Source organism: Periplaneta americana, chromosome 8 (genome assembly GCF_040183065.1).
Source record: "Periplaneta americana isolate PAMFEO1 chromosome 8, P.americana_PAMFEO1_priV1, whole genome shotgun sequence".
NCBI lineage: Eukaryota > Metazoa > Arthropoda > Insecta > Blattodea > Blattidae > Periplaneta > Periplaneta americana.
In genome coordinates, this window is record NC_091124.1 from 30,917,422 (window position 1) to 30,937,662 (window position 20,241).

The 20,241-nt window shown below is 36.4% G+C and overlaps 1 protein-coding gene across 6 annotated transcripts in view; it reads left to right on the top strand.

Annotated features, from left to right (window-relative positions):
• The window catches only part of rad50 (DNA repair protein rad50), a 394,123-nt gene that overhangs the window by 300,346 nt on the left and 73,536 nt on the right, over positions 1-20,241 (top strand). For 3 of the 6 annotated variants that reach the window (XM_069832701.1, XM_069832699.1, XM_069832698.1), the window contains exons 1-2: positions 4,787-4,976; positions 10,880-11,121. In XM_069832701.1, coding sequence (XP_069688802.1) covers positions 10,888-11,121 — 234 coding nt within the window. In that variant the 5' untranslated portion in view covers positions 4,787-4,976; positions 10,880-10,887. Of the gene's footprint in view, positions 1-4,786; positions 4,977-10,879; positions 11,122-15,899; positions 15,921-20,241 lie in introns of those variants that run through there. The other 3 variants (XM_069832696.1, XM_069832697.1, XM_069832702.1) reach the window with 3 other exon arrangements.

Sequence of the window (20,241 nt, forward strand, 5' to 3'; positions counted from 1 at the left end):
TTTTCCCCAATCATAAGGAAAATGTCAGGTAATCTATGGCGAATTCTCTGCCTCATCTCGCCAAATATCATATCATTATCACCAATTTCATCGACGCTAAATAATCTCGTAGTTGATACAGCTTCGTTAAATAACCAAGTAAATAAATTACGTTATATTATTGTTGGAATGCTTGTCTGTTAACTGACAAGTGTGCATTTTTCCTCTACTTTGTCTGGATTGTGTGTACAGTTGTATATATTTTGATGAGTTTAATAATAATAATAATAATAATGTCATTATTATTACTGTTTATTTTTATCCTTATCTCTGGCACTAGGCATTAAGTGTTTATGAGCCGCCACTGGTGTACTTTGTATTTGCTATATTTGTATATGTCATTACATGGTCTGTGTTTTACTGTACCGTATATTAATATTATTGTGCTGAATTAACACTCTTCAATTTTATATAAGTAGACTGAACTGCGCCCGAGCACGAGCTTCTGCTCTTTCGGGCTGCAATGCCTAATGTAGTGTAAAGCTTGTGTATTAAATAAATAAATTTGAAAAAAAAAATGAAAATTCGAGTAACATTAATATATTTCATTTTAGTAAACTCTATCCATTATTGACTATTACACTTTTACTACGTCATGCTATTTTTGACCAATAAAACGGTACGAAAGGACGTGTTTCAACCAATCATGACTGTTTATCCTACAATGTTATCACTTCCCTAGCATTTGTTTATTTTTATCACTTCCTTGGCATTCGTTCTTGTTTTTATCACTTCCCTAGCATTTGTTTCTTTGTTTGCCAATATTTCAAACTGCAAATTATTTACGGTACTATAAAACATGCTTTACGATCGTCATTTGTTTCCCGCATAGATAGTTGACTGAAAATGGCGGCTCCGTTCAAACATTTTGGTGAAAGTTTTTTTTTTAATCCAATGCCACCAGGTTGTCTTTTCGACATTTCTGGTCTTCTCTCCTGGCCATGGCTTAGTTGTAACCCACTTCTGAGGTTGGGGCGCCTGGAAGGCGGTGTTACATTACCCCGATGATGTGATAGGATGATTATGATAATGTGGTGCCAGGAGAGGTCTTTAAATCTAAACTTAACCTAAATTCCAGACCATGGACGAACAATGTTTGGTGAAAGTAACATTAGTGAAATAGAATTTTAGTAAGTCAATTAATATCTATTTTTTTTTGTATTAGAGTATTTTATTTCTTTTAATTTTTACAGACTTTCTTGTGTTTTATCACCTCCCTACCATTTGTTTCCTTGTTTGCCAACATTTCAAACTGCAAATTCTTTATGGTACTATAAAACAAAACATGCTTTGCGGTCGTTATTTCTTTACTGCATAAATAGCCAACTGAAAATGGGGGCTCCGTCCAAACGTTTTGGTGAAGCTAACATTAGTGAAATAGAATTTTATAAGTCAATATTTTATTGTATTAGAGTACTTTATTTCTTCTAATCTTTATATACTTTCTTCTAATCGTGTAATAGTCAATTAAATCCCACTCGTGTTTGATTTTCTCTAGATGAATCAAAACATCTAGTGAGATTCCTGTTGATAATTCCTTCTACTACCTCTCTCTTTACCTTCTACTAAAGTACTGGTAATATATGTACCGTACTATGTTTTCTCCAAAGTGAATATGAAATAAAATGCACTTACAGTATTACCACAGTCTACTATATACAGTCACGAAGCTTGAGTTTTGAGGGTGCTAGAAACAATTTGCTGTACTATTTTGCATTGCCTGTAATGAGGCGATATTAGCGATCCTAGTGGTGAGCAACTATCTAATGTTTGCATATGCATCCATAGATAGTTGCTAACCACTAGGATCGCTAATATCGCCTCGTTACAGACAATGCGAAATAATACCGGCACATTCTATTGTTCCTGGCACCCTCACAACTCAAGCTTCGTGACTGTATAATTAGACTGTGGTATTACTGATCAAAATTTCATTTCAACAGTTAAATGCATACAACTGTTGGCATTAATTTGTCATAAGTGTTATAGAAAGAATTCTATTGGAGGCAGGGCTGGGCAAAATACTGACATCCAAGTATTTCAAATACAAGTACAAAATACTTCAAATAATTGTATTTCAAATACAAATACAAAATACTTTTAAAAAATTAACCGAAATACATTTGTATTTCAAATACTCAAAATACATTGGTATTTCAAATACTCGATAAAATATATAGGCCTAAAGAAATAAGAATATTACTGAAAATCTAAAATATTAGCCTATATTAACATTAAAAGTATTTTTATCTCGAAGTTTTATATAAACACTGTAACTGAACTTCTTCCTTTTCCCAGTCAGCAATGAAACTATGCTACATATGAATAACTACTGCTCCCTTTTAAAACAACCAGTTCCTCAAATGTTCATCAGATAAGGATCCCCTTGCTTGTGAATGAATAAATCCTGCAAAACAGAACAGTCTTTCTATAGGCGTAGAGTAACACAAACTTGTATTATATTTATAAAAGCTTGTTTCACTGTCGGGTAATTCTCTAGAGTGCACAGAGTTGTCCCTTTGCCATTGAAGAGTTGTATGAGCTCATACTCCACAGCAGACAAGTTCTTTTCTTTTTGCTTTTCAAAGCCTGTTTTACTTACAAGTGTTGAAAACAGAAAAATTGCTTTCATCGTCTTCATCGTCTGAACTGACCAAAGATGTAGCAGACAACTGCTCAGCTGATTTCACAACACATATTCTGTGTCCTCTTCTTATCACTTAGTGAGGAAATGTCCGGTAGGCATCTCATCTTCAATGATGGGTGGAGCAAGCTGCCAAAATAGATCAATTTTCTTCTGGGATTAGATCAAACATCACTTTAAATCTTGATGAAAGAGAACTTATTAGGATTGGAGTTACTTGGAATAGGCCTAGATGGCGTAGATTACTAGGTAACAGAATATGTAATCTGTTTTTAAGGGAAATTAATGTGGACAAAAGTTGGCCGTAATAGCAAGTCTTCTCATTTGCATTAAATTAAGGGTTATGGCAATGGGTTTCAGAATTGCACACTATTCTTCAAGGTACTGAAACTCAACATCTTTGAAGTGTTGGCAATCCCAGTTTTTCACATATACTGTTTATATCATGTTTGAACTGCAATATTTGAGAGATTGAGTCATAAAGAGAATTCCATCGAGTTGGGCAAGGAAACTTTAATGAATATTTCAAGACATCTTATATAATTTCTGAGTATTTGAGTCTCCTAGACGCATTCCATAATGCTAAACATTTAGCGAGTGTTGGGTGATGGATCCTTGATGCTGTTGGAGATTTCTTCATGGCATTAAGGAAATCAATTGTGGCAAGAAAACTAAGTGTATGGCCAGCACAACTGAAATGGGTAGGCAAATAAGACAAAAATTCATTCTTCAAATCGAAATCCAAAACTTGAAGAAGAAGAAGAAGAAGAAGAAGAAGAAGAAAGTATTTTGAGTATTTGAAATACAAAATACATCAATTTTATGTATTTAAATACAAAATACTTTCGAAAATCCTTACAAATTACAAAATACAAGTACAAAATACAAATGTATTTCAAATACCGGTACTGCCCAGTCCTGATTGGAGGTATAGCAGTCTTACGTTAATATATTCTTTCTGAAGGCATTTCTCAGAGTATCATACAATTCATCGAAGCTGGGAAATGCCATATTGAAATTAATTGAAGTGGTGAGATCAATAACCATTCAAGTCCATTTACACAAGTTTCAAGTAAAATGCAAGAAACATTTTTTTTTATTTCTTACCTAATTATTATGTTTTGCACGTAATATTTCTGGTTGTTTTAGAGATCAAGACAAAGTAGTGTACCAACTTTTAAAGTCGTAACACTTGTGGAAATATTCAAAATTTAATTTAAAATTTGCAAAAAATGAATGACCAGAAGTGGACTTGAATGGTTATTGGTCTCACCGCTTCAATTAAAATATATTAATTCCTCCTTGCGCAACTCATTAAGTCAAGAGTCTGTACAGTGCACACCAACTTTTGACAAAAAAAATGAAATTTTGGCTTTTATCATTTTGCGGTGGTTTAATATGTGTAAAATGATAATGTAATTTTATTTCTTCTAATTGTCAGTTTTTAGCCCTGTCTCAGCAAATATATTTTAGTAATTCTTTATGCAAAAAATGTTATCAATGAAAATTTGTTTCTTGCCAACTGCTCAGTGAAATTTTAAATTTATTATTAAAAGTATATTACATAAGCCCTATTTTTTCTACGTTTGTATCTTTTATCACTTCTCAGAAAAGTGCACCCAAAATAATAGATATGGAAACTTTGACACCATTTTTCTGCACTTATTTTTTGTTACATTGGTACACTTTTCTCAGAAAGTATTGTACTCAGAAGGCTAAAATTAATGTACAATATCAATGCGATGGCATTTTACACAGTAGGTTAAAAAAAATTAAGTTTATTTCTATCTTCAGCAGAAATAAAAAATAATTCGCAGTCATTCTTAATGCAAAAAATGTTATCAATGAATTTTTTTTTACCAACCGCTGAGCGGAATTTTAAATTTATTTAATCGGTTATTATGCATAAATGTATGTTACATGTGCCCTATTTTTTCTATATTTGTATCTTTTATAACTTCTGAGAAAAGTGTACCCAAAATTTTAGTTGTAAGATAATGTTGAGGTTTAGTGCTTTCCCATTTTAAGGATTGGCAGCACTCCGTAGAACGTGTCTGGCGTCTGGTGACATTCAATTTTGAGAAATGGTGACACTGCCTGAAGCCTGATTATCTACGAAAAGCGAGAACCGCGGGAACGTGCGTAGACTTGCGTTTGAGGAAATGGAGAAGTTTTGTATTCAAGAAGGAATTTAAGTCCATCAGTTCTCTAATGTAACAGTTCCTAGAAGTTGATAATTCTTATATATATATAGTTGACTAATTTGATTAGTGTCACATACTTGTATGAAGAGGTAATGCATTATATATATTCGTAATAATTGATGAACTTTATTGCCGCTTTGCGATCAAATTCTTTTATTCCTGTTTGATATTGATGTAATTGAAAACTCGGCTTATAAAACTCATATAGAGGGAAATAGTTTCATATGACATTGTTCGTTAATCTGAAATAAGCTGAAGACAATATTTCAAGTTAGGTTAGGTTTTAAAAAGTAAGAATTCCTCCTTCCTCCTCTTCACCCTTAGTGACAAGTAGCCCCATGGTAAAATTGTTTACGTCCACATTATCGTGGATCACTATAGCTGTTCCTGGAAACCAAACCAGTGCTGTCCCCAAGACTTCACCCCCAACTTAATTTTAACCACTGGATCCTCAGAAGGTGTATTGCAGGTGATATATAAAATTAAGGGAAGGTGAAGAGTGTTGGTTGAATGATGAAGGAAAACTGGCGAACCCCGAGAAAAAACCTGCAACATCTGCTTTGTCAACCACAGATTCCATCACGATCTTAATGCTCTAGCGCATTAGTGTAGTGACAAGTAGCTCCACTGTCAGTGAAAGGTTAGATAGGATTTGATGGTGAGATTGTAACAAGTAGTCCCACTGTCGGGTAGGTTTTTGGTGATACTGGTTAAACGAGCGTTGAGCGGATTCCGCCGATTTTGGAAGACACCGACGCGGTTAGGTTAGATTAGTTTAGGCTTTTATTATCCCGTCAAGATGAAGGTGAAAGCGATTGAGTATGATTTTTTGTTTTCTATGTTGGCAGTTCAAGTACGTCGGTGCCTATTCCAAAATCGGCGGAATCCGCTCAACGCTCGTTTCACCTTGATACTTTTCAGTGTAGGAACTTTAGTTACGAATTATGTTGCTTACTTGTATGTGCCATGAGGACCGTCATATTGTTATTCTGCCTTAAAGACAGGGTAGTTGTGGAGAAGGGTAATTAATGAAGGAGAACTACTCCACCATCGATTTTCGATTTTTTTTTCTCAAAACACCCAATTTTTACCCCTTTTTCAAAAGAACTTTAAAAACAAAAGTAGCGAGATGACCTAACCTAACATAACCTAAGCTAAATTTCGACAGCATTAATCTGACAAACACATCAATCTCTCTTATCTTAATAGTTCGTAGATTGATGCCCAAGTCGAAATTTAGTTTAGGTTAGGCCATCTTGCTACTTTTTTCCTTTGAAAACGGGGGATAAAAATTCTTGGCTTTTCAGAAAATAATAAGTCCAAAATCGATGGTGAGGTGGATCTCCATAATTACTAAATAGAGGACACATTTCTCCTAATGAAATGTATTGTTTTTGGGCCCGTTGTTTGAAATAACAAGGCAAAATTTGCCCAACAGAGTGACACTTTCTTAATTGTCTAGTTTACGTACATCAGTCATAATTCAGTTTCTTTTACAGGTATTTATAATTGAAATGTTAGTTGGAAGACCCGAGGGAAAAAAACATTTGGGGAGGCTAAGACGTAGATAGGAGGATAATATTAAAATGGATTTGAGGGAGGTGGGATATGATGGTAGGGACGGATTAATCTTGTTCAGGATAGGATTCTCTAAAAACCATTTGTAAATCAGTAATAATTTAAGTGTTAAGTCATAAATTGCAAGTTTTCAGTAAAGCAGAAGCAAAGTTTGAAATGAGAACCAATATCATTATGATGAGCTGGAAATCTTACGTTCTCCATCATTGTGGAAGAAGCTAGACATATGCCCTTTATATCATCTGAAGGAGTACATTTTTTGTATTCAGATGGAGGCTATAACTCAGAACCACCAATTTCTGACATACACCCTCTTTACTGCGCACCATAGAAATATGTTCTCATACAGTAGAGTCCTGATTATTCAGACTTCGATTATCCAGCATTTCGTGTTATATGAATTACTTTTTTTTTTTTTTCGTAATTACAGTAGTGTATGTATATACAGTACTGACCAATAAAGTTTTTTTTGTCAGTTACATACTGTACTTACCTTGTCCTCCGAGTAAGCTGCGTGGTAGTGTGTCAGCCTGCAGACTAGTCTGCCCGGATTTGATTCTCGGCAGGGTCAGAAAATTTTCTTGTAAAATTTCTATCTCGGGACTAGGAGAGATGGCGATGCACAACTTCTAATCATTAAATTGTGCACCCATATACCTGGGTTAAATCCCAAATCTCTCCGCTGTGCATGTGAAGGAAAGGCATATGTCACTATTGATAATGATTTGTCTGTTGGATGGGGACGTTAAGCCTGGTGGCCCCCTTGGTGCTATTCGACAGGAGTAGGCTATGTGCCTGCACCGGGTTTCCCCTTCTCCCTTACCATCATCATCCTCACCCATTGCCTACACTATACTTACACGAACACTTAACATATACTCTCCCTAGTGGACGACATAACTCTTCATAAATACACATCATGCATAATGTGGCCTGCCGAAGTGGTGTGCAATTTGAAAATGGGTCACAGTTCTCCCATCTGCAGTATGCAGAACTCGAATCACGCAAAGTGAAGTGGGTAGGCATTAGACGCGCGCGCACACTCTCTCCCCCCTCTCCCTCTCTCTCCCCCTCCCTCTCACTCTCTCCCCTCCCTCTCCCTCTCTCCCTCCCTCTCCCCTCCCTCTCCCTCTCTCTCCCTCCCTCCCTCTCCTTCCCTCTCCCTCTCTCCCCCTCCCTCTCCCTACCTCTCTCTTCCTCTCCCTCCCTCCCTCCCCCTTCCCTCTCTTCCTCTTTTTCTCCCTCTCTCTCCCTCTCTCTTCCTCCTCCCTCTCCCTCCCTCCCTCCCTCTCACCCCCTCCCTCTCTCTCCATCCCCCTCTCTCTCCCTCTCTCTCTCCCTCTCTCTCTCCCTCTCTCCCTCCCTCTCTCTGACATGAAGCATCCTATCAATTTTTCTTTTTTTTTTTAATGTAATTTTTTTTCTCATGCAATACCTATGTATATGTGTGAGTGTGTGTGTATGTATGTATGTATGTATGTATGTATGTATGTATGTATGTATGTACCTACCGATGTGGTTTGGGTATAGAGGGTTGTCTTTCTTTGAACAAATGAGGTTTTGATACTCCGGTGAACACATAAGTTTAATTCTACAAGTGTTGTGTGTGTGTGTGTGTGTGTGTGCGTGCGTGCGTGCGCGCGCGCGCGCGCGTTCTTAAGTATATAAATGATAAATGTAGGTATGTGTATGCAGTATATATTATATATACAGAGTGTTTCAAAAATACGGGCATCATTTCAGGTATGTATTTCCCACATGTAGACAATCAAAATAGTTCATTACAACATGTGTCTGGAAATGCTTTATTTCTGAGTTATGGCCTTCACAACATTGAAATTCACCGGAACGTTTTTCTTTCCGCAGGTCGTTGCCGTCAAAGGAGACATTAAGAGGGTACTCTGACAGTTCATTCCGAGGCGAAGGTTACATTCAGTGTTGTGTAGGCGTTAGACTGTGCAATATGTATTCAAATCAAGGGCTGGCAGAGACACACTTCATGTACGGTAAGGCGGACAGCAGTGCTGCGCTGGCTCGTCGTTTGTACCAGGAGAGGTACCCACAGCGACAATGTCCAGATCGGAAGACATTTGTACGTCTCCATTACCATCTGTGCGAGTATGGAAAATTTAACTCTACAACTCCAGAAGTACAGGAGGAGATTCTGGAGGCTGTGAACATGACTCCTTCTATCAGCACACGAAGGGTAGCATTGCAAGTCGATGTTCCTCATACGACTGTCTGGAGACTGTTGAAAGAGTATCAATTGTATCCTTATCATTTGCAACGTGTACAGGCCCTGTCACCAGCAGATTACCCTGCACGAGTTAGGTTCTGTCGGTGGTTCTTGCAGCAGTGTGGTGTAAATCCGAACTTTCCTGCCTTAGTATTATTTACAGATGAAGCACAGTTCACACGAGATGGCATAACAAATTTCCACAATCAGCATGTATGGGCGTATGAAAACCCACGTGCAACTGTTCCATCTCATCACCAGGTGCAGTTCTCCCTCAACATGTGGGCCAGTATCATTGGTGATTGATTAGTTGGACCCCATGTACTTGTAAACAGACTTACGGGGCAGGCGTACACAAACTTCCTGGAAAACACCATACCTCATGTGTTAGAAGACACTCCACTGATCAATCGTCAACACATTCACTTCTTGCATGATGGCGCTCCTGCACACTTCAGTCGTACGGCCCGCCGGTACTTGGATCGAAGGTTTCCTGATCGATGGATAGGTAGAGGTGGCCCAATTGCTTGGCCTCCACGCTCACCTGATCTGAACCCTCTCGATTTCTACTTGTGGGGCCATTTAAAATCATTGGTTTATTCGTCTCCGGTGCCTGATTTGGAATCCCTTTGGAATCGAATTGTGGTATGTTCTGAGGACATACGCAATACTCCTGGAGTTTGGGATCGTGTTCGCAGGTCAATGAGACATCGATGTGAGGTCTGTATTCAAGCAGGAGGTGGAAATTTTGAACATCTTCTGTAATGACAACGACCTGCGGAAAGAAAAACGTTCCGGTGAATTTCAATGTTGTGAAGGCCATAACTCGGAAATGAAGCATTTCCGGACACATGTTGTGATGAACTATTTTGATTGTCTACATGTGGGAAATACATACCTGAAATTATGCTCCGTATTTTTTAAACACCCTGTATAGTGGGCGTGTGTGTGTTTGTTCTTAATTATCAACTTTTGTTACGTTATTAAGAGCCACATCTATTTTAATAGGGCATGTAGGCCTATATTATTCATGTAGTGATGGAGTATTTTCCAATTGAATTAGGCCTACATTACCTTATTATAAGATCGGTTTTAAAATGTAATCGACATATTATCCGTATCAATTTGTAATTTTGTCTCATATTTATCTTCTTCGTTATTTAACATTATGTGTGCACACCATCTTAGTTGAAATAATTCTGCTTATAGCTATAGTGAACATTGGTGATCTTTAGTCATCCAGTTTGGATATAGCATTCGCTAAAAAGTAAAAAGTAAAAGTAAATTCATGGTGCTACAGCCCATGAAGGGCCAATCGCTATTGTATGACAAATAGATTTGTTTAGTGACTGCTCCTATAATATCTGTTATTTCCTTATAAGTAGTCAGCTTGTATATATATGCTGGTACTATTTATAAATGGCTTTTTTTTTTAATGTAATTTGTATAAGTTGGAGCTATCAAATGATAAGATAACGGATGTGTTTATCAAATGATAAGATAATGGATGTGTTTATATATATTTTCTTGACTACAACAGTATTATTTATGAATATGAACTATAAAACTGGCCAAACTTTCAGAACATTAACCATTATTACTGCATAGTATATAAATAAGAAAAATATTTATAACATCCTAATAAGAAAACCAAGGCATGTAGTATTACTCTGTGTAATGGGACATGTTGTATGATGAAATAAAACAAAAACAAAAAAAAAAAAACACACACACACACACACACAGAACCTACGACCTATCACCGCAAGTACTCCCTCCATCGAGACTATTATATATATATATACGAGCTCACAGACTATTTCCTTATCCAACAACTGCTCTGAAGATGACCACAACACAGCGGTCGAAACGTCAGCCACCAACACCAAGACAACGCGGTAGAAGCCCTGAAGCTTATCCACACACCACACACAGAGTGTTTTTGCGTGCGTGTTTTTTTTTCTTCCCCCCCCCCCCCCCCAAACCCGCATAGTGCTCTCCGGATTGCCCTCTGCCCATATAGTCCGGATAATCAGGACTGTACTAACATTTTAGCATTTCATGTGACTCATTCTTTGCATGGCAAGCATAAGCATAAAACGTGCTGAGACATGCAAACAAGACAAGATGTCATTTACTTGTGTAGATTTGTAATTATTTTAATCTTATTTATTCTAGTGTTAACAATGGCACGATTAGATAAACTCTTGATCCAAGGAATCCGCAGCTTTGGCCCAGAAGACAAAGACCATCAAACAATTAAGTTTTATTCACCTCTGACACTCATACTGGGGCAAAATGGATGTGGCAAGACTACCATAATTGAATCCTTGAAATACGCAGTAACTGGCGATCTGCCTCCTGGATCCAAGCAGGGACAGTCATTCGTTCATGATCCAAAAATTTCACGGAAGGTGGAGGTAAGTTAATGTATTTTGCATATTGCACAGTTTTGACGTGAATACGTCTATAAATCGGTCCAGTACTAGGGTGGAACTAGATCAATATAATTCTGAGGCCAATTTCGTTATTAATAAGTAGGTATTTAATGAATTTCAATCTTAAGGCATATAAACTTGCAAATGTTTATTTGCTATTTAATAACAATATATGAACGTTTCGCCGTTTAGGGCATCTTCAGATATAACAAAACATATTATCTGGACCTGTTATATCTGAAGATGCCCTAAACGGCGAAAACGTTCATATATTGTTATTAAATAGCAAATAAACATTTGCAAGTTTATATGCCTTAAGATTGAAATTCATTAAATACTTATTAATAATTTACCAGGCATATTGATATATTAAAATGAATTGTAAATTACAATTTCGTTATGCTTGTAATTTCAGTAAGATTCAAGTTGCTGATTTTTCAGACGCATCCACACCTGTGGAGTGACGGTCAGTGCATCTGGCCGCGAAACCAGGTGGCCCGGGTTCGAATCCCAGTCGGGGCAAGTTGCCTGGTTGAGGTTTTTTCCGGGGTTTTTCCTCAACCCAATACGAGCAAATGCTGGGTAACTTTCGTTGTTGACTTCGGATTCATTTCACCTGCCCCAGAACAATTTTCCCCTTGAGATCAACTTTACAGGGAGTTATACCTGAAAGCTTGATTTGCATAATACACGTCACTGTTCGTTAACAGAAAACCACAATTTAAGCCACACAGAGTTAGTGTGCACTCAGTATTGGTTGCTTGACAGTTGTCATCCCACTTTGAGGTCTGTGGATATAGAGGGAAAAATTGGATCGGTGTCTGGTAGAGTTCCCTGGTAGCTCAGTTGGTAGATAATTGGTATGTTTAAACAAAGGTCCCAGGTTCGATACCCAGCCCCGGAACAATTTTTCCCTCGAAATTATTCAAATTATCTTTATAGGGAGTTATACCTGAAAGCTTGATTTGCATGATGGCAATACTCCAAAATATTAATTTATGCCACTTTGCTTTCTCCAATCCTACACCACTCCTCTGCACTTCCTTCCTCACATATTTTCCTTTACTTCTCTCTTTCTCCCTCTACCAATTTTATTCTACTAACTACTTTATATTAAATTGGAATACATTACTTACCTCTGAATATGCCAGGATTCAATCTTAGAACCTTTCATTTAGTGAACCACTATCATAGTCATTACGCTATGGATTCGTTGATGAACAAACCCTTAAAAATTATATTTATGCACAATTAACATCAAATACTTCCAAAGGTATTAAACATATGACTTTATTGTTACATAATAGAACTGAATTCAGTAGTTAGCTATTAACCTTATTACAGTTAATATGGCAAACAGATCACGAATTAATTAAAACTTATATTGTGCAGTACAAGGAACTAATATGATAAATATCCGAATGATTGCATTACTATACTTATCCACTATCAATTTGTCTTAATATAGTACTTGCAATATTTCAAAAAGGCATATGACTCGGTTAAGAGAGAAGTTTTATATGATATTCTTATTGAATTTGGTATTCCCAAGAAGCTAGTTCGATTAATTAAAATGTGTCTCAGTGAAACGTGCAGCAGAGTTCGTATAGGTCAGTTTCTGTCAGATGCATTTCCAATTCACTGTGGGCTAAAGCAAGGAGATGCACTATCACCTTTACTTTTTAACTTTGCTCTAGAGTATGCCATTAGGAAAGTCCAGGATAACAGAGAGGGCTTGGAATTGAACGGGTTACATCAGCTGCTTGTCTATGCTGATGACATGAATATGTTAGGAGAAAATCCACGAGCGATTAGGGAAAACACGGGAATTTTACTGGAAGCAAGCAAAGAGATAGGTTTGGAAGTAAATCCCGAAAAGACAAAGTATATGATTATGACTCGTGATGGGAATATTGTACGAAATGGAAATATAAAAATTGGAAATTTATCTTTTGAAGAGGTGGAAAAGTTCAAATGTCTTGGAGCAACAGTAACAAATATAAATGATACTCGGGAGGAACACAAAATAAATATGGGAAATGCGTGTTATTATTTGGTTGAAAAGCTTTTATCATCCAGTCTGCTGTCAAAAAATCTGAAAGTTAGAATTTATAAAACAGTTATATTACCGGTTGTTCTTTATGGTTGTGAAACTTGGACTCTCATTTTGAGAGAGGAACATAGGTTAAGGGTGTTTGAAGTAAGGTGCTTAGGAATATATTTGGGACTAAGAGGGATGAAGTTACAAGAGAATGGAGAAAGTTACACAATACAGAACTGCACGCATTGTATTCTTCACCTGACATAATTAGGAACATTAAATCCAGACGTTTGAGATGGGCAGGGCATGTAGCATGTATGGACGAATCCAGAAATGCATATAGAGTGTTAGTTGGGAGGCTGGAGGGAAAAAGACCTTTAGGGAGGCCGAGACGTAGATGGGAGGATAATATTAAAATGGATTTGAGGGATGTGGGATATGATGATAGAGAATGGATTAATCTTGCTCAGGATAGGGACTAATGGCGGGCTTATGTGAGGGCGGCAATGAACCTCTTGCAATATAATGTGCGGACATACGTGACATAGAGATGGCCGATATTTCACAAACCGATATTTTGTCACAGGTATTTTTTTGTCACAGATAAACCTGTGACTGATGACGCGAAATATCTGTGACAAAATATCGCTATCGAAATCTGCTCCGTATTCAGTACTCTGTGACTATTGCAACGTCTGCGACTGATATTTTCTCCTCTACGTCGTGGGTTTGCGCGTGCGCATGATACAATAACAGCAATCGGGCGACAATAACAGCAATCGGGCGGTGGTATTTGATTATTTTTTCGTGATATTTTATTCAATATTATTTTTTTCAAAGTGATGATGTGTTGCAAAGTTATTAGCGGCATTATAATAATATAATCATGAATCTGACATTTTGTTTTCATATTAAGTCTGAATATATGTTTTATAAATATTTTATATATTCCCCCGAGATCTTCACATTTTCATATTACTGTGAACATATATTAATGTATAAGTATTTTCCACTCAATTTTTACGCAGTAACAATATTTTTTTTAGTTATACTATTAATTACAAACAGAATAGTTACAGGAGCCTACATTATTTTAATAACTTTACATGTACTTCTCTCATTTATGTATGATCCAGTTTTAATGTATAGCTCTAACACGAACAGTGCAGGGTAGTATTAATTAAAATAATTAAACTTAAAATAAAATTATTTGTAATAAGTTCATTACCGGTATGTTGTTTATGGTTATTAACTCTTAGCAAATCGCACAGTGCTTCCTAACATTGGTACTCGTGTGGGGTGTTATTTCACACAATTAATAGGCCTAATCAATGTTCTAAACTTGATATTTAGTTACATTTATTTAGATATTGTTAAAATCATCAACTTGCAAGTAATTTTCAACTTTTATATATAATAATATGGGGTAGTTAGCAAAAATTGTCAATTTTATAAATTCCAAAAAGATCTGACATCTAGCAGACACTGCTCCAACAAATCGTTCTCATTGCCCTTGCACACTTTTAAAATAGACCTACACTTACACATAAATGGGATAATTAATTACATTTGAAAATAAGGGGTATCAAACGTAAATCATGTTAGTTCACTCCGTGTCACTGAACGTTATGCTCTTCCGAACTTTCGAAGCATTTCTCACAAGCCGACAACAGCACCTATAGAATTAAAACCGAACGAGATAAAACTTATTTGGCTAAACTAACCTTGAGGTAGTTTCCTTCGTATTCCCCTTATACACCTTGCATATACGAATCTGTGACAGGTTAGGTTTGGTTAGTCTAGGCTTTGTTATGCCTTGGATATACGATCAACTGCATCTCCACAAACAATCAAATTCAACGATTTTCACTTCCGAAATCACCGAAACTACCTCAGCGCTAGTTTAACCTGAGGAACTGTCTCTCCACAAAAAAATTCCTTATAAATGCAATGATTTTCACATCTGAAATTGCCGAAACTACTTCAGCGCTAGTTTCAAAATCTTATTATAAATGATATAGTGATTACACGATTTAAATAATAATAATAATAATAATAATAATAATAATAATAATAATAATAATAATAATAATACTATTGGTTACCAATACTTTATCTTGTGTAATATCCTGTCTGAACAACTGTCTTGTTCTGTAATTATTTTCTAATGTTTTTCCGAATACTTATGTTTCGTTAATTTTTATTCTGACTCAATATTATAATGTTAATGCACGACTTGAAATAATTTATCGATTATATTATATACAATAAAAAGGATCAATTTTTTAAACGATTAGGATAATCACATAACCTCAATTTCTCCGTACCCAACTACATTAAAAATTATCATCTGATTCCATATCTACAATCAACTACGATATAACCTCTTGGTATACTTGGTTAACTTTTTACATGTTACTGTTCAGTTAGATTAGTATTTATTTGTTAATGGTACATGTACATAATTTATTTGTTGGATTTTCCCATATAAACCCCTGAAGTGTGGCGTGTATAGAGAAATCGTATTCACATTGCACTGCTCTTCAATATTTCCTGTTAATTTTTATCGGTGTGACAAAATATCGGTGTAATTCATGCATATTGTGCTTACTTAGCGATATAAAATATCGGTGTGACAAAATCACAGATAAAAGTCACAGATATTTAATTGTCACAGTCACAGTTGTCACAGATACTTGAAAATATCGTTTAAGCTCAACTCTAACGTGACATCATATAGGTAGGCCTATTACATCATCCAACTTCTTGATCGGGAAAACAGCGAGTCTTCCTTGATGCTACCATAATTAATTTCTAAATTACATGATTAGGTTTTCAAAAACATTAAAATTGCTTAGTGATTACTGATTACAGGAAATATATATTAAGCATGCCAATTTTTATTTCCAAAGGACCTAACCTAAGATTGAGAGGATTTTTTTAAGTAAAATTATACAAACAAAAAGTGTACCTCCTTCTTCATACATTAACAAATATGCTCACCTATTTCATAGTAGTTGCTGAAAAAGTTATCTGCCTGTATGACAGACAGACTTTACACTACCTTAAATAAACGGTTGAAATTTACACTGAGAAATTCTTTTGGACTTACCGGCTTACAACAGAAATTTCTCTTGTAATATTATTGTCTTTCATTTCTTCTACTGAATGGGAAATGTGCACATGCACTTAGAAAATGAAGTTGTCACATCAGTGTTATGGATTTGTTTTGAAATTGTATTGGTTAAACTACATTCAAAGTAAATGGATACATGTCCAGCTTTCTCTCCCATAGATCCTGGTGCTCCTGAAATAAAAATTTGATGCAGGTTTTTTTTAATTCTAAGCATATTCAAATGGCATTTCGTTTAATCTAGGATCTTGGCCATGATAATCGAAGCTCCACTGTATTATGAATGCATCATATTCCTCCCAGAAACTTCTCATGCACATAGAAAACTCATAGTCTCTTCTAATACAAAAGGTAAATTTTACTTCTTCCTGATTTAACTGTAAAATTATAGGCCAATATAATCACTTCCAGTATAGTAAGTATTTTTTACCCCCTCATGACAGAGATATAAATCTGAAATTTTATAAACAATACGATGATCATTAGAGAGTAATACTCATTCATGTACAGTGCACATATACAGGGTGATTCAGTAAAGTGTGCAAAAATTAAATAGTAAACAGGGGATGTTCTACATAAAATTTTAAGGTGGGGAACTTCGGGTCTGCGAAGTCAGATAAAGGAGATATGAACTTAGTGATATCTATCACTATTGCCTACTGCTTTCCATATTATCTACGGTACATTTATTATTTATTTACAGTATGCCTTAAAACAAACAGTACTGAAATGATCGCTCATCTGGTGTCCACGTTTCCCTCGCAGCAAAGTATTTATTTATTGTATACAATAATTTGACAAATTGTGAATTCAGTGTTGTGTTGATTTCTGCAATTATGATTCTAACAACAAAGGAGAAGGTGTTTATTGTCGAGCATTATTTCCAGTCATACAAACATACTCTGAAAATCAAGATAAGTCCTTGTAACATGCAAGGCAACTTAAGGCTGATAACGTACGACAGAACTTCTCGACGACAGCTATAATTGTTGTGTTATTTGGTGCCGCATTGTTAAATCGCTCCTCGTACTGCTCGTTAACGTGGCGCAAGCTCGGCCCATCCTGACGCCCCACTCCGTATGACCGGAAATAATGCTCGATGATAAACACCTTCTCCTCTGTTGTGAGAACCATAATTGCAGCACTAACCCCAATATTAAATTTACAATATGTCAAACTAGGGAAACATGGACAGCAGATGAGCAATAATTTCAGTATTGTTAGTTTTGGTGCATACTGTATTTACATTTCATTTACACTTAAAAATTATTTGCCTATCATTTAAAAATCTTAGTTGACATACTGTATGTACTGCAATTAACTCTTCGAATGTTATGAAAGGGTCTGTCATTGACTCATACCATGTTTTGTAATGTCATAATGTAAGTAAAATAAGTAGAATCACCTTGTGAACGATAGGTCAACAAACAGTATATGAAGCGTGCATTTCCATAACGTTGTAAGTGCCAAAACCGGGAGAATCTATTTTTTCGCATATATTAGTTGTAGGTGCCCTGTTTGACAATATTACGAAAGCTTATGAAGAAAGTGCTGCCCCAAGTAATAAAGTAGTGCACATTCGGGTTGTGCAAGTCACAACGTTGTATGCCTGTGTAAAACTATTTTTGTTCCTACTGTAAACTTTACAAATTGGTACTTACAACATTCTGGAAATGCACGCTTCATATGATGAATTGCCTACATGTAAATAAATGTAAACACTAAATATAAGTTGATCATCATTTAGAGAACCTGTTGTGAGATTTTTCAAGAACCAAACTATTTGTGAAAATTTATAAGATTCGAAATTTTTGCTCCTTCCTCTTTAACATTATTTGTAATTTGAATAAATTACTGTAACAATTAACATTTTATCTAATATAATTTGCCTTGATATAACTACATAAATTTCAATTTTTAATAGATGAGAGGTACAGTAGTGTGCAAATTAATCCGAACAACGTAATTACTTATGCAAAAACACTCAAATGGGATAAAAAAAAGGATCTAAGACATACCTCAGTAATCTATGTGGCCTCCCTTGTTCCTAATAACAGCTCTGAGACGATTTGGCATGGATTCCACTAATTTCCCACAAATATTCTTCATTTCTTCATCGCGAAACCATACACCAATGAGTGCAGAAATCATCTTCTCCTTTGTAGAACAATCCATTTTTTGCATTCTTCTTTTGCAAATTGACCACAAGTTCTCAATGGGGTTGATGTCGGGTGAGTTGCCTGGCCAGGGGAGTACCTGAATATTCTTCTTGTTGAAGAATTCTGTAGTTTTTCGAGACGTATGGCATGGTGCCAGGTCTTGTTGGAACACACCTCTGCCATCCGGAAATGATTTTTGCAGCTGGGGTACGATTCTGGTTTCCAATAATTGAATATATTTGTCAGAATTCATCATTCCCTTTATAGATACTAATGCTCCAGGCCCTTCATGTGTAAAACAACCCCAAAACATTACTTTAGGGGGTATTTGGGTGCTTGTTGGAGATGAGCTGCTGTTACTTTTTCGGATCCTTTCCGTACGTAAGAAACACAGTGGCCGTGGACCTCGAAATGAGACTCATCGGAAAAAAGTACATTCTTCCAGTCATTCACTGTCCAGTGTTGATGTAATTTTGCCCACATTAAGCGTTTTTTTTGCACATAACAGGGGTTAGCAGTTGCTTCTTAATAGGCTTACGAGCCCTTCATCCAGCTTCCAAAAGCCTACGCCACACTGTTGTGACGTGAATATTCGCCCCAGTGGTAGCCATTAACTCGTGGGTTAAGTCGACAGCAGTTAGTCTAGGATTTAATTTACTTTTCCTGACAATTAAACGATCATCTGCAGGTGAAGTCTTCCTTTTCCGGCCACAGTTTCCTTTTTTCTGGGGTGTGATGGATCCAATCTCCCTGTATCGTTTTATGATCGAATTAACAGTAGCCAAACCGATGTGACATTCTGCAGCAATTTGCCTCTGTGTCATAGAAGAATGCTCTGCTAATGTTATAATTTTAGACCATTTTCGTGGAGTTGTATCCATTTGTGAAGACGACAGAATGTACACAGGATTGCAGTATTAAGTCTTCAACACAACTGAAATGCTTATAAGTACAAAACGACAGGCAAAATATAACATATTATAAAAAAAATAATAACGACAGTCCTTCAACAATGGAATTACACGTATTACAGATGTCAAAGCGGTATGAGCAGCTGTGAGGCCAACAATGACAGAAAATGTAAAAATATGTCATGTTCGGATTAAGTTCACGCTACTGTATAGTACACACACAACTTTTGAATTAAATTTGTTCAAACTTGATGAAGAATTATTTTTAAAAAGTAACAAACGAGCTAAACAACATTATTTACTGGTACTGTACCTGATTGCAATATAGGACCAAATACTTTTCAAGATTTTCAACAGAATTTTTTCTGTTGTCTCTCAAAATACATTTGTAGGACAAAAAAGGTTTTCTTGACAGCACATGACGTCATAGGTACAAATTTCATCGCTGCCACTGCAGCAGGTACCCACAGTAACTGACAATTGAAGCTCTCCCCCTGGGAAGTGGAGCATACATTTTTCATTTTTTCTAACCCTGGATTCCTCTGCAATACTTCCTTCAGTTTTAATGTGACGGCTTCACCCACGGGTCCTGGTACGTAGAAGCGAGTCAATGACACCAATTGCATCTTTTAGTTGTGGCGGCAAAGATTCCTGTACTCAATATATTTTGGGAGTACACTGCTAAGTACAGATTTTGCCTTAGGGATTGAGGCAGCCTCCTCCACATTGAGAGTCCTCTCTCTCTCTCTCTCTCACTCTCTCTCTCTCTCCCTCCCTCTCTTGCTCTCGCTCTCTCTCCACCCTCTCGCTCTCTCTCCCCCCCTCTCGCTCTCTCTCTCCCCCCTCTCGCTCTCTCTC